General features: G+C 39.2%; 1 protein-coding gene across 3 annotated transcripts in view; it reads left to right on the forward strand.

The window, feature by feature from the left end:
- The window catches only part of LOC111153163 (mitogen-activated protein kinase kinase 5), a 267,166-nt gene that overhangs the window by 22,120 nt on the left and 229,068 nt on the right, over nucleotides 1-15,978 (forward strand). For all 3 annotated transcript variants that reach the window (XM_022511975.1, XM_022511977.1, XM_022511976.1), the window contains exon 4: nucleotides 14,141-14,210. In XM_022511975.1, the coding sequence (XP_022367683.1) occupies nucleotides 14,141-14,210 (70 nt within the window). The remainder of the gene's footprint in view (nucleotides 1-14,140; nucleotides 14,211-15,978) is intronic.

Genomic DNA, 15,978 nt, shown 5'->3' on the forward strand with positions numbered 1-15,978 from the left:
CAAGAAGGATGGCATGGTTAACAGAGCGTTGCATTCAGACCAGCACAGAGTAGGAAAAGTCAATTTCCCATTGACTTCCCATTAACTTATTGGAGAGTCTTTGTGCACTGAGAATTTAGAGCAGGGCTCATCAGTACCTTGAAAGGCAAAGGAGAATTGTCTGCTGAAAGGTCTAGCACTAGTATTGATAGATTGGCTAACTCTCCTGGGAATGAGACATGCTTATTTTTAGAAGACACACATACACACACAGATGGGTTCTGGTTTTTCAGCACACATCTGCTGCGGAAAGTATGTTACTGACGTTCTGGTACTTTTGTCATGTCTCTGACATAGCCATACACAAAGGTGTGCTTTCAAAAACATGCTTTTGGGAAGTTTAACAAATTGTCCTTTTTGAGAAATGTTATGCATGTCATCATAGTGATAATAATCATTTCTGTTTCTAAGTGCCATATATATATATATTAGATACAAAAGGTATTTGATTTTTCTATGGTTTTAATAATCACTTGGTGAGGTAGATATTATTATCCCCATGTTTTAGATGAGGAAGCAGTGGCTAGGAGATATGCCAAGGTCTTAGGGCTAGTGTGAGTGTGAGCGTGGAGTTGAAGTTCAGCCTCTCCTGATGTGAAAGCTGGGGCTATAAAGCGTGTTTTATGCTCTTTCTCATCTACCTCCTTGCACATTAGTGGGGAACTGTCTATGTGTCACCATTATTACATTCTGGATGATTTGTGTGTATATAGTACCTTAGTTGGGATATCTGTAGTATATATTCCTTATGATTTATGCTTATTTTCTCAAATGTATTGTTTATTTTTGTGTTGTAGGAAAATACATTAAGAGTTATGTAATTGTCTTTAAACTTACAAGTTTCTGAGATTTCGATAGGGCCACTTTCTAGCCTGAAAAGAAATCTTCTAGCTCATTGATCCCCAAATCTGTGTATTTCACTTTTAGATTGGAGGACATAGGAATGGTAACATTTTATTTTTGCCAAATACACGTGTTAATAAAATAAATAAATAAATAATAAAAATTTGCTACTGTTAACCATTATTTTACTAACAAAGAAAAACAGTGAGAGTCATTTAAAGATTAAAAATGATGGGCAGTACAAAATCTCAAACATAAAGGTGACCATTAGAGTGAGTAGATTTAGGAGTACTTGGCTGGCTCAGTCAGTGGAGTGTACAACTCTTGATCTTGGGATTGTGGGTTCAAGCCCCAGGTTGGGTGTGAAAACTACTTAAAAATTAAAAAAAAAAATAAAGTGAGTAAATTTAGTTTTATGTTAAACTCATTACATTCTTTCTCCCCCTCATTTTAAAGTACAGTCGACATATAATGTTATATTAGTTTCACACTATAGTGAATTGGTATTCTTTACTTTTTACTTTTATCAATTTCCAATGGATGGTGAAGCCTTTACTATGAATTGGCAGTGGTCCATGCATTGTGGTCTGGCTGATCAGGTCCAGGCTTTCTCGTTAATTCACTTAAATATTTATAGATGGGAACCTGAAGTCCTCAAAGAATTTTAACTGATTGCGATCACTCTGATTCTGAATGTTTGAGCAAATCTTTTAAGTGAAAATATCCCTGAGAGAGATAACAAGCTTTAAGTCATTTAGAGCCTAAATGGATTTATTTTTCCTCTTTTATCTCTTGAGATGGTCTTACTGTCATAGACCCTTTGTTTATGAAGAGTCAGGCTCTGAAAAAACACTTAAAATATAAGGAGTAGGGGAAACTCTGGAAAAGCACGCATAAAATTGGTTGGATGTCATTGTGATCTGTCTTGGTTCTTTTTTTTTAAATTTTCATTTTATTTTATTTATTTGAGAGAGAGCATGAGTGGGATGGGGGGAGGGGCAGAGGGAGAGGAAGAAGCAGGCTCCCTGCTGAGCAAGGTGGGGTGGGGGGCACCCCACCAAGCAGGGCTATATCCCAGGACCCTGGGATCGTGACCTGAGCCAAAGGTAGATGCCTGTCTGACTGAGCCACCTAGGCACCCCTGATCTGTCTTTTCTTATGATTAAAATTCCGCTGGGTTCCAGTTTTGCCATAAGGAAAACCATTTGGATTTAATTCACAATAGATTTTGTTCGATAGCCTTCAGTTGCTGATTTGTTATGAAAAATCTGCATGGTTTTTATTTTTTAGGTTCATTTTGACTGAAAACTTTTTGAATCCAGGATCTGGGTGGGGTGGGGAAGATAATGAGATACTGATAACAGGTAACCCTGTATTTACTGTAAAAAGCAGCTGAGTTTCTCATTAGTTTCTGCAAATTTAGTAAATTTACAGTCCCCTTATTATTTCTTTAAAATCCATATAGGGAAAGCAAAACTAGAGACACTTTTACTGGAAATCCTATAATCATTCTTTTCCATTGATTACAAAGGTTAAATGAATAAACAGCCTGGTCTCTGCATAAAATTGGGAAGAAAATTTGCAATGTCTGAGTTGGAATTTGCAGAATTACTTTTTTCCCCCTTGAATGCAAGCATTTTCTGGCTTTGGGCCAACAGAAGCATAAGTTTTTATCAGTAATTTAAATAGATTCTTGTATTAGACCTGAAAATGTTGCCTTTTTAATTGAAAACTTATCAATTATTTAAATTGCTAGCAGCCTTAGGCTGTTAATTTTATGTTTGCCATAACAAGGGCATACAGTGGTTTTTGATACATGTGACATGTGGAGTGTCGCATTGTAGGAAGGATTTGTCATGACAATAAGTTGTCGTGTGCTGTTAAATAATAACCAACATATTAAACCAAAGTCTGTTGTCACACATTAGTACCGTTTTATGTCAGTTATTTAGAAGTTGTATTCTTTTCTTCATTAGATATATTTTTAAGAGATAATGAGAAGAAAACAAAGCTATAATAAATTGTCTTTTAAGAAAATGTAAAGTAATTTGGTCTCCAAGGAGATATTTAATGTATTGAGAGAATCCAGCAGCCAAGTGTTATTACAGCACCATTGTGATCGCTCTCTGCGTTTTGTTATGAGTTTGTGTTAATCAACAATCTGTTTTTATAGCGTAGTTTCTTGTAAGTTATGTTGTTAGAATATTCCACTTCTGGGATCATGGCTTTTCCTCTGACACTATTGTATCTTTTTAATTTCTTCATAAAGTATTTTTTTAATTAGAATCTGAAATGCTTTATTAGGAAAAAAAAAAAGTACACCCAACCTACATATTCTGAAAACTAAATACCTGATCATTGCTAATTATTTAAAGGACCCTGTTAAATATTCCCTTAATATAGTTTACGTTTCTGTTGATGTTCTTGTTTCCCCCTCTCATTTTCTGGGAAAATTAAAGATGGTGTGTCGTTTTTCTCCTCCTGTCTTTTTGTGTTCGTTGTCTGGCAGTGCTGGCTTCATTTCCTTTTAGCACCAAACAGCAGTGTTGGGCCGTGGTTATTGATTCACCAGAAGCTTTATCTATCACTGAGACCCAGTTATAGGAGGGGTTATTTTAATGCTAACCTCGGCTTTTGGGTGACCTTTCATTAAGAAACTCAGCAGTACATCTTGCTTTTGTAAATGGATTCATAATTTTTTCTGCTAAATCCCATGTCTAGTACAGGATTTATTACACCTGGTTCTCTTGATACTGAGAGGCCTATGTGAGTGGAGCACAGTATTAACAAGAATAATTTTCTTCATTTTGCCCATTCTCTGCCTTTATACCATTTTTGCACATTGCCAGAAGAGTATGGGATGAATTTAACCGTAATGCCTCCCATTATGGTGGAGACCTTGTGTTTTAGTGGAGTGTAAGTATTCCCTTTGGTATACTTGACCATTTGTGTACCTTTTTACATGTTGGGTACCATGAGGGAAAATACTCCTTGACCTCTGTAGTACCTTGTAAATTGGGATATGATTAGCTTTGTCATAGTATACATAACCTGGAGATTGCCTCTAAAATCATACAGTTACTCAAGTAGAGTTGGAAGGGAGCCTTAGAAGTCTTGTTGTTGCATTTTATAGATAAGGAGACTGAGGCCCTCAGAGAGCAGATTCAGTTAGAGGTCGTGTTGCCAATGAATGGGAAGGCCTGGACGCGGTCCCACATCATTTCACCCCCACCAAGTCTCTTTACTTCTGGTGGTTTGAAATGATGGTTTTGTTTTGGCATCTCTTGAGGTCCTGCTGAGGAAGCTTTGCAAATACTACCTTTTTCCTGATATCAAAAAGGAATGCCATTTGTTAGAATGTTAGTGTACCTGAGTGTGAATAAGAATGTAAAAAATACTTTGTGGGTTTTTGAAATTTTAAATTTATTTATTTAAGAAACAGAGAGCCTGTGAGTTAGGGGAGGGCCAAAGGGAGCGGGAGAAGGAGAGAATCTCTAGCAGACTCCATGCTAAGTGTGGAGCATGACGCTGGGCCAGATCTCAGCACCCAGAGATCATCACCTGAGCCAAAATCGAGAGTCAGCTGCTTACCTGAATGAGTGCCCTGGGCTTTGAAATGGTGAAGATTTTTGTCCTTATCTACAAGACTGAGTTTTACCACAGAATTTGTTGCCCACTGTGGAGCTGAACATTTAATGGCACCAGCGCCTTTGCTATTAGGAAGTTTTCTTCAAAGAGCAGGAGATTGGAGCTCATTTTCCACATGGTGCTTTTAAATATGCTCCATATTAAATAGGTTCGACTTTGAACTTAGGCGGCAACATCAGCTCAGTGCAGTTCAGTTGAACAGCTGATAATGCAGAATGTTCTCCTCGCAAGGTGGGGAAATGGCACAAGGAGAGGTGAGCCGAATGAAATAAATGGTTTTGGAAATCTCTCTCTCTCTCTCTTTTTTTACTCAAATAATAACATGCTCTAAGCTGTTAAAGTTTTTGTTTTGTTTTCTCATCCTAGTCAAAGAATAAAACCTTTTTTTTCAGAGGCAGGTTATTTTAACTCCCTTCTCTGTGCTGCCTGGGACATTTGGATGCCCATCAAATAGTGACAGATATGTGGTAGCCCTGTCGGTAGCCCCCATTATGAGATATCTTCGGGCATCTTTGCTTGTGAGGAGCAGAAGCATACAGAAGCTTGCATCAGAGCAGGGCGTTTATGTTGTGGCTGCTGGAATCAAAGGGAAAGTCAAGCACAAGCAGGCCTCAGGCAGGGGACACCAGGGCGCTGTGGGGTGCTTTGCATCACCAGGATTCTGTTGTTAACATGACCATACTTCTGATTCAGCTCCATCTCTGTGGAGGGCTCAGTGTAGCCTGGAGGCTGGTTCATCTGGGGTCCTATGTGGAGGCAGTTGGCATGAAGCAGCAGAACCATGCGGTACCTCAATTAGCCCCAGAGGGACGATGGCTAGGAGCTTGTCTTCAGAGGAGATGCGGGCTGCAGGGAAATGTTGGACCTCCGGCAGGAGGCTTGCTGTGGAGCAAGACCAAGTTGTTAGGCACTTGTTGGCAGCTTTTACTAAACCTCTGTTCTCATAGGCTGGTCTTACTGAAAATGAGATGGGTATTTTCTACATATATCTGAAAGGTGAATGTAAATACACTTGCCTTACAGTAAAGTTCGAGAAATTCAGCAAATTATCAACCTAGGAAATATGTCCAAAAAGGCATAAATTGAAATAATAGAAAATTTCAAATAGAGTTGCTTCTTTCCATATATATGTTTCTCTACTACTTATATGTTCTTTACTCTTTCCTCACCGCCTTTTTATTTATTCATTTTTTAGTAGAAGTTGAGCGGTAGGTTGGATCTTTTATCAAGCACTATTGGAATGGCTAAATAGAGTGTAAGAGAATGTCACATTTGGCCTGCTGTCTGCATGGCCTGAGGGTCCTATTTTATTTAAGTGACAGGTTCCCTGAAGCTACTGCAGCAGTCCCCCATTTCCTCTGGGGAATAAGTTCTAGGATTCCCTCTAGTGCATGCCTGAGCCCTATATATGCCATGTGTTTTCCTATACATACATACCTGTGGTAAAGTTTTACTTATAAATTAGGCACAGTACGTGATTAACAATGATGACTGATAATAAGATAGAACAATTTTAACAGTATACTACAGTGAGAATAATGTGAATGTGGTATCTTTCTCTCTCTCTCTCAAAATTCTTTATTGTACTATACTCACCCATCTTGTGATGCTGAAAGCTGATAAAATGCCTACAAGAGATGAAGTGAGGCGAGTGACATAGGCATTGTGACCTGGTGTTAGGCTACTATTGACCTACTATTGACATGTCAGAAGGAGAATCATTTGTTTCCAGACTGCCTTTGACCGCAGGTAACTGAAGCCATGGAAAGCAAAACCATGGATAAGGGGGACCTACTGTATTTAAACTTCTCCTTTAGCGGTCTAACAGAATTGTTGCAGCCTAGAAATCAGATGCAAGGTCAGTGTAGACGCTGTCCCAAGCTAACCATGGTGATGACTCTGAAAGCGTCAGCCAAGAGGATCCTACAAGCTTTGGACCCATTGCTGAATACAAATTTAAACCCCTTCTGCCAACACACATTACCTTAAACTTAGCCAAGTTGAAGTTCATCCGCCATTGGCTGCCCAAACCTGTATTAAGACCATCTGGAGCTCCCTAACGCCCTTTATGGTTTTCCTATCCAAAACAAACAGTGTTATCGTTAAACATGGCCAACTTACTGTCTTTTTCACTTCCAAATCATTAATAAATACATCTATCCAATAATATTAGCCCATAAACAGGCTCCAGGGTTGTTCCCTGTTGACCTTTTCAGTGGAAGACTTTTCACTGTAATTTTTCTTTCTCATCATCTAACCAATCCATGACCATATGTGAATCCTTGGTCCAGAGACATTCAAGGAAGAGCTTGTGCACATTGTAGCTCCTCAAGGCAGGGGTGTGGGGAGTTAATTGAGAAGTGCAGGATCTGGAACCAGGTAAGTAAATGCAGATATTAATTTGGTATTCAAAATAGATTTGCTTTTTATGTTGCTTTTGACTCTGGAGCAGTTATATGTGTCCTAAGAGGTCAACGTCATAGAAACAAGAAATAATCAAAAGAAAGCATAACTGAGGACACACTAAGCAGTGTTCTAATTGAATTTAGAGCCACTTAACAGTTTAGATTGTTGGGTTCTTCACTGGGAAAACTAATAAATTAACTATGGACTGCAAATAGTTGGTTAGTTTATTGATTATTGCTGTAATTACTGACTGGGCTTCTTATAATGGGGTATGCTTGCAATATTGACTGAGCAGGAATCTGAAAATTTTATCATTAGTAGGAAAAAACCATCATGCTCTTTCCTTATAAGTAGAAACACTGTACTAAGTCTGTTAGGAGGCATGTTAAGGAGAGGTTTAGGAAACTGTCCTGTTTTATGTCTAGAAGCATAATACATAAACCTGATTTGATGCAGTATGGTATGTAAGACTTGCCAGAGTCAGAAGGAATGAGCCATGAGAGTAGTTACCTTATTTCCATCAGCTCTTACCTGCCTCCTTCCTTTAAATGTTTGTGGAACACTATCATGTGTAAGGGTCAGTGCTGGGCACTATACAGCAGTGATGTCTTGGGTTTTTAGGGACACAGGTCTTTTTGAAAAGGTGAGGAAAGCTGTTTATTCTTTCCCCAGAAAATTCACACAACACAATGTTTCACATGTAATTTCAGGAATTTGAAAGCTCTCCTAAGACTCATAGAGACTCCAGTTTAATACCTCTGCCCTACAAGATAATAAAATACACAAGACAGGGCCCCTGCCCTTGATGAACTTCCAGAAGAAAGATAGACAATGTGTTCCTTATCATACCCTTTTAATTACTTTATTGTTTGTAGTACTGTAATAATTGAGGGAATGGGAGGGAATACTGAGTCTTGATAAACAGTTAAATTCGACCTCTGTATTTGGTCTAAAAGTGATCTTATTTAGGGGTTTCTATATTATCCTATTGTTATGAACCTTTCTCTTCGATGTAATGTTGGGAAGTGGGAGATTCATAGCCCTGTGCCCTGTTTCAAGATTTTTTTTTTTCAAGTACTTTATAGAAGATTTCCCATATACCAGCTCCTTTGATTTTGATCTTTTTAATACCTTTATGAGGTGAGCAAGGCAGGTATTTTCCCCAATTTTTTTTTAAAGTAGGCTCCATGGGCAGTGTGGAGCCCAGTGCAGGGCTTGAACTCACAACCCTGAGATCAAGACCTGAGCTGAGATCAAGAGTCAGACAGTTAACCTACTGAGCCACCCAGGTGTCCCTATATTCCTCATTTTTATAGTGGAGACTACTGAGGCACAAATTGCATACCTTTCTCAAGGTCATAGAGCTAGTAAATGTAGAACTAGGACCTGAGATCACTCATGCATTGATGTGCTCAGTTGTTGGTACAGCAGTTTTATACAGTTAAATATTTATGGGATAGTCAAGTGCTGTGCTGATTGGCACAGGCACAGTGAACATATAGTTCATTCTTTAAAGGAGCCCGTGGTCCGCTCAGGGAGATTAACAAAGAAGCCATCAGTGTTCAGTGTGGGAGGATCTGAAAACTCATAATTACCAAGCAGAGTGATAAATACTATAATATGCTTAAACATTAGGTGCTCTGTGAGCATAAGTAGGAGCTCCTGGTGTAGCTTTAGAGACAGAGAAGGCTTCCTGAAGAGCGTAGTGTTTAAATGGAGTAAGGTAAGACAAAGGGACTGGGAAGGATGTTTTGGGCAGAGAGAAGAGAATGTCTGTGCTCTTGTGTAAGGATGACTGGTACGTTCAGGAGGCGCTCCCTGTGATTCAGTGTGGCATGGACAGGGAGGCAGGAGAGGGTATGTGACGAGGTTGGGAAGGAATGTAGACTAGATCATGGAGAGCCCTCGCTTGAAGGAACTGAGAAACTGGAAAGATGTAGAGTTAATAAAACTGATGATCGATTGAATGTGGGAAAGAAGGAAAGAGGGGGCGTTTGGCTTCCTTCCAGCTTTCTGGCTTGGGAAACTAGGTCATTGTGATGTCATTCACTGAGACAGTGAGCCGGGATGGCGGAAGATGGGTCTAGGGCATGAGGGAGTGGTGTGAGAGGTAGAGACTTGTTGAATTTGAGGGGCCTCTGGACAACCAGTTGGGTACGTTCCGAATCTTAGGAGAGAAATCTGGGCTGGAAATAAAGATTTGTGATTCATCAGCTCCTAATTAGTCTCAATGACTCCTCTGGTAATTGAAACCTTTGGAGTGGCTGAAGTTAACTCAAGGAGAGTATAAAATAAGAAGAGAAGGTTGGTGAAAAACCATGGGGAGCTCTAACATTTAAAGGAGGGGTGAGGAAAGAACCACTTACAGGAAACTGCTTAGACTGGTCAGAGAGGGAGGAGGAAAACCAGAGCTGGGTGCCGAAGAAGGAGGGAGAGGTCACCCATCGGTGCGGTGCATCCGTAGTCTGTGAATGATCGGTGACATGGCCTGACCAGTCATACCCGGGTATGACTGAAGAAGCCACACTCCCACCTGCTCAGCAGGCTGCCCGGTAGCCTGGTTTATGTAAATGTTTTGAGGTCTGAGAAATAAGAGATAACTTACCTTTTGACTCTTAAACAGTAAACATACATTTTATGTATGGACTAGAATGAAAGAAGTAATTTTTGGCGGGGTGGGGGGATTCACTGATAAACCATTGGCTTCATATGTGAATGACCCTTGCAGAACGGAATAGGGTTGTGAGAAATTAAATGAATAAACATGAATAGCTTCTAGTGAAACGTATACACAGTCGGTGGTCAATAAGTAGCCATGTGTGTGCGTGTATTTCTCTCCGTCTCTCGTTTCTCTCTCTCTTAACAGAGAATTTGCGCCTTGTAAAATTAAACTGTGCTGTTTTAGAACTCAAGTCTTTTATGTGGCACATTTCCATGAAGAAAAAAATGTTGTAATTATTGATTGAATTGTGCTGTTAGAATTAGGTTCATAACAAATAGGAACACTGTTTGATAAGCTTGCAAACAAAACAAACCAAGAATTGTACTTGCTATCCCCTCGTTGAATCTGGCCCTCTGTTTCAAATTAATTAGATTTTTGGATAACTGTGCTAAACTTTGTCACATCCTTATTAAAATTGTTTAAGGATTTTGAAGAACATCTCAGAGGGACTCTGAAACAATCTGAGTCTGGTACTGGAGATTCCATTAGCAATCACAAAACTGATTAATCTTTTACTCAGTTAGCTTATTGATTATTGCTGCAATTACTCCGTGTAACGGATTCTGCCAGGAATACCAGCGGAAAACACATTTTGTAACTGCTGCTGATGTATTCAGTATGAGCACAATAGTTTGTGCTTTTTGTACCTAACTATTTTTGTATTTTGAAATGTGGGCAGACTTCTATTCAGAAAGTGCTGTTGTTCTAGTGGTAGGAGGCTCACTTTTTTTTTCTCAACCACCAGGAAGGCATTGCAGTTTACAAAGTGCCTTCCCAAACAGCGCTGCTGCGGGTAGATTTCATGGCAACCCTGTGTAATAGACTAGCTCGCTTCCCTCTCATTTGGAGGAGGCTGGGGCTTGGTGAGGATCAATGGCTACGTAATAAGTGGCAGAATCAGAAGTAGGCCCCGTCTCAGTCAGGAAATAGTTATTGAACACCTACTGTGTACAGGGCTCCGTGTTCAGGATAATAAAAGCCAGGATAGGGTCATAGAGATTGTGTTCGGGCAGTCGTTTGGATAGCTTCAGATTATGGCCCCATTAATGTTATCGTGTCACTTTGTCACTTTGCTGTGCAAGCCATGTAAAGTGTCTTGGCATACAGGATTGAGGTTTTTGTTTGTTTTCTTCAGTTTGTTTTGGGCTAGTGAAAGTCACTGTTGCTTATTTGATCACTATTTAGAACAAAATCAGGAAGGCTCTGTCTAAAGGGAGAATTTCTAGGACATGTGCTGCTGAAGCGAGCCCTAAAGGGAGAATTTCTGAAAACACTGAGTCTACCTGGGTCGAGAAGCAGCTTGCTCCATGGCTCTGAGGCGAGCTCCCGTCCCTCCCGTGAGTCTCCTCGTGCTGTTCTGGCTCTGTAGCATCTTCATTTCACAGGAGTAACCCAAGGGGCAGCCAGTGTTTCCTCGCTGAGCTTGTGTGCTAGGGAACGGCCAGTCCTCAGGCTTGCACTCTGGGGTCCTCTAACTCCCCAAGTCCCTTGCTTATGTCCACGAGTGACACGGGCCTGTGGCCTGTCAGGACTGTTCTGTGCCAGGAAAGACCCGTGGCCCCGCGCTGTATCCTTATTCCTCAGAGAACGATACGTATGCAGCAGCCCGAGCTCCTGGGTCTTGTCCCTCACTGGCAGCCCACCAGCCCTCACAGGACCTGCTCCTGAGTCACCTGCCTAGGGTGGGCCCAAGCCCTGGGCTTATTAATTAACCACCCTTTGCAGTGTGTTTCTGATGCAGAATTACTTTACCACAAGATTCTCTGCTAATACAGATAGAGATCAAGCCCAGTATTTCAGCAGGAAAAAAAAATGTCCCTTGGATTTGGAAAAATTGGAGAAAGCAAAAAACAAATGCTAACTACTCGCTTTAGAGATACTGGCAAGGGGCACACTTAACATCATTAGTGTGCCCGTGTAAATGGTAGCATAAAGAGATGGTTATAGATGACTAAAAAAAATATGTACAATGTTTATAAAAGCATATATAGTTTGCCAGTTGATTTGGCACAGATCTGAAATGAAAGGGAAACTATATTCATTTATTTATTTATTTAGTGAGGTAAATAAATAAAGTTGGAAAACAGGTCAATTTCATGCATGCAAGGTTTTATAGTAGGAAAAAAATGCATTGCACCTGTTCTGACCCTTTACATTTGAGGTTATTTGTTTTCAAACTTGACCCCAAGCACCAGTTTCAGACAACTCTATAATTAATCTATTAGATAAAGCATAAGGATATTTTATTTGTTTTGGGTTCTAGGACTGCAGTGAAGTAGTGACTGAAATGACTAACCTATTGTACATAGCAGTTAATTAAAGAAAAGCATTAACTATAGGAGAACACCACCACTGCTGTTGTCTTGTATCAGTATAAAAAGGCAGTAATTTTTTTGACAGCCACTGATTGGAAAGTTGCTTGCAGCCTTCCAGAACCAAGGGGGTACATGCTGTGGATCAATAACCAGCAAATTTCCCATTAAAAAGAATACCTGAACAATGTTCCAAATAGCCACTGGCATCTTAATTTTCCACGGAAACCTCAAATACTTGTGAGCCGAGGACAAGTCATTTTCGGACAATTTTTCCATACTACTTGTTAACAGTTATTGCTGTCCCAAAAGGTTGACAGCCTACATGATGGATATTTCATTTACTTGTCATCACTGTTTGAGTAATGGCGAGCGGTATATTTCTGTGGTTTTAAGGAATATAGTCTCCTGAAAGACATTCGGCTTAGTATGTGCTCCAGAGTGTGTGTCACATGTGTTTATGCTGTATGAATATAAGCTTCTACATCCACAGAAGGAGATGATCAGTTTTCTTTACAGTTTGGAGGCCCTTGGAGAGCAGGTTACACTTGTATCCATCCATTGCTATCAAAAATCCACTTGATTTGTTTTTAGGATAAAGAGCCTTGGATCGTTAACTTGTGATTCCCAAGATGATGTAGAATTACATGGCTCCCCTTTATTTCTAAAAACAAACAAACCCATGATTTTGTAATAATTTTAAGATGCATAAAGGCCTTAGGAAGATGTCTGTCTGTATCTTCTAAAAACGTCTTTTTTGGAGTGTCAGCAAATAATGATTATATTTGGAAATTCTTCTCCAAAAAGGTGGCAGTTCCATAATATGTGTGTGTGTGAAATATAGAAATAGCAAGAATTAAAGGAGAGTTCCACTCTGTGTGTTACAACGCCTCAAAACACAACATTGGTGGTTTTCAGCGTTGATGTTTTTCCACCAAGAGCATCACTTTGTCTAGTATTAAAAGAAGTGAGGTCACAAAATCCATCTCCAAGTTAGGTGGACATACGGTCACCACTTAGATTTATTAACTTAGGCTGTTAAGGAAAAATGGGTGTCAGACCATAATACAACCTGGTGAATGAATTTGTGTTTATGAAGGAGTATAAAAGCCTTTTCATTTGGAACTAATTTTTTGTGTCCAGAATTTTATTTTATTTTTAAAAGATTTTTAATTATTTATTTATTTGACAGAGATCACAAATAGGCAGAGAGACAGGCAGAGAGAGAGGAGGAAGCAGGCTCCCCGCTGAGCAGAGAGCCCAATGCGGGGCTCCATCCTAGGACCCTGGGGTCATGACCTGAGCCGAAGGCAGAGGCTTTAACCCACTGAGCCACCTAGGTGCCCCATGTGTCCAGAATTTTAAAATGACATTTGTTTTATACTAATATGTGTTGATAAAAGTGAAGCATAAAAGGTATTTGCTTAAAACTGAGCCAGCTTTCAGGGCGCCTGGGTGGCTCAGTGGGTTGAAGCCTCTGCCTTTGGCTCAGGTCATGACCCCAGGGTCCTGGGATCGAGCCCCGCATCAGGCTCTCTGCTCAGCAGGGAGCCTGCTTCCTTCTCTCTCTGTGCCTGCCTCTCTGCCTGCTTGTGATCTCTGTCTGTCAAATAAATAAATAAAATATTTAAAAAACAAAGCAAAACAAAAACTGAGCCAGCTTTCTATCATATTAATCCTGTCGTCTTTGGATGGATATATTGTTTGCTTGTCCCACAGTCTCTATAGTTTAGATTTCCATTATCTGTACATTTTATACACAAATACGTATAATATTTTATCTACTACCTGGCACATAGGTCCAAGCTAAAGGCAAGGTGTCTTCCAGAGAAAAGAACAAGAGGCAATTTGAGAAATTTCCACTAAAAAGCTTTGTGTCATTTTTAATACATGTCATTTGCAAAATATTTCTTGAGATTAAATAATGAATTCCTAATCACCATTTTTACTTTTAAAGATAAATGACAGTGTGGAGGGTAACATTATACTGGACTTTCAATCCTGTTTATTCGTTATAGTCATTTTTATGTGCAAATAGGAAAAAAGTATTCTCGAGGCTGATATGTATATACCAGCAATTTACAGAAGTACTATGAGTTAAACAGCCCATAAGTGTCTGTTCCAGTATTCATACATTACTGAGTAATCTCTTTCTATAATCTCTTTGCAGTATTATTCCACAGTAATGGAACAGCAAGTAAATGGACAGTTAATAGAACCTCTGCAGATATTTCCGAGAGGTAATGTTGAACAAATTCTAATCAACAATGATTATTTCAGTAAACTGTTTCATCAACAGTTATGTTTTCCAAAGGTTTAAATGCACATAACATGATGTTTAGCTCTTAATTTGAAAAAACAAAAGAAGTATTCATTATCGTGGGGATTGCAGGCTATATTATAGTTATGGCAGATAAAATATCTAATTTACTAGAGTAAATTAAACTAACTAGATTGTTTTTTGTTTTTGAAGTACATACTTACATTGGCTTAAAGAACTCTTTGGGGGTCCACATGGTTTCTAAACCAAGGCAAATGAATGACTTTAATTTTGGATATTTATAAATTGTGGCTCCTAATGGGAGCCAAAGCTGCTGTTGAGGAGAAAGCGTTCAGCTGGTACAGAAGCAAAGATTTACTGCAGGGTTTTAGGGGAGAATTGGTAGTGTTTGGTGCTTGGGTTTTGGGGGGTGGCGTTTTCCAGATGATGGAGAATCTTCATAAATGGGAATTTAATTGTTAAGTCTCCAGAAATATTCGATGGTGAGGGTAAGTTTTGGTGAATCACCTAGTCAAATAATGTTCCTTTTCCCTTTTAGGTGGGCAGAACTAGCATTGTGTCAGACACAATTGATCAACCGTACATGAATGTTCCCTCAAAATTTGAAGAATAGTAAAAAAAGAACAACTTAATTGACCATGTAATATAAGCTGTTAAGTCTTTCCCTCACTATACATTGTCCCACTTGGAATTCATATTTTCTAACTGATGGAGCGGATAAGGAAATGTTATAACTTTTCTAGAAATAACTTAATTGAAATCATTAAAAGTTAAACTTACCTTTGTTAACAGATACTGTACAAATAATCATGGTATGGGTTTTTCAATTAAACGTTCTAGACTTTCATTGCCTTTAACACTCTGAAGTTGAGTGGCTCAATTAACCAGTAGACTCTTATTTATGCTGATCAAGTCTCCAAGGGCAGCTGATTCGGTTAGCCCGCAAGAAGGTCTGGGTTCAAGAGTAATGCCTTTCTAGCATTAAGGTGGGCAGTGCAATTGGGAGTACTTATATAATAACAATGTATTAAAGACTTAAGTAAGTAAATAAAATCGGGCCATTGATAGTGTGTCTGAAACAAAAATTATGATTAATCCGATTCTCTTGTATGTGAAGACTAAAAACTAAAATAGAAAAAGAAAAAGAGAAAAGCAAATGTAGAAAAGCAAATGTTGCCATTTTTGTGCATTAGGCCAATAATAAGAGATGGAGATCATTTCTCGTTATCTTCAGTGATGGGAGAATTTGGGCAAGTTTCAAAATTGTTTCTCCACAAAGAATACTTTTTTTCTTTTGCCAGCTGAAAATTTTAATTCATTGTTTCCCTACTTGACTTCATAACTCTTTTGTTGTAGCGAAATATGCTAGTTTCTAATATGACCTGGAAAATTATAGTTCTGATGTTGTGGGTCTTTGTGGTCCCCCCGCCCCTGCCCCTGCCTCAGTAAAAGATTTACTTCCCTTCATCCAAAAATCTTTCCAGGCTTTTTTTTTTTTCTTTTTTCTTTTATTTCGTGAGCAGTCCTTTGCAGTCTTATTGTCCACACCATTGTGCTGCCTCTCATGGCAGTAGTGACCATTTATTAATGCTCTGTAGGCATTAATATTGCTTTAACTGTTTTCATTTCTCATTCTCCTGACATTTCTGCCTATTCAGCATTATTGATTCCATGGTATAGATGAGAATCTGCAGGTTCAGAGAGGTTAAGTAACCTCAGAGTCCACA

Source organism: Enhydra lutris, unplaced genomic scaffold, assembly GCF_002288905.1.
Source record: "Enhydra lutris kenyoni isolate GAN:26980312 unplaced genomic scaffold, ASM228890v2 scaffoldscaffold31, whole genome shotgun sequence".
Taxonomy (NCBI): domain Eukaryota; kingdom Metazoa; phylum Chordata; class Mammalia; order Carnivora; family Mustelidae; genus Enhydra; species Enhydra lutris.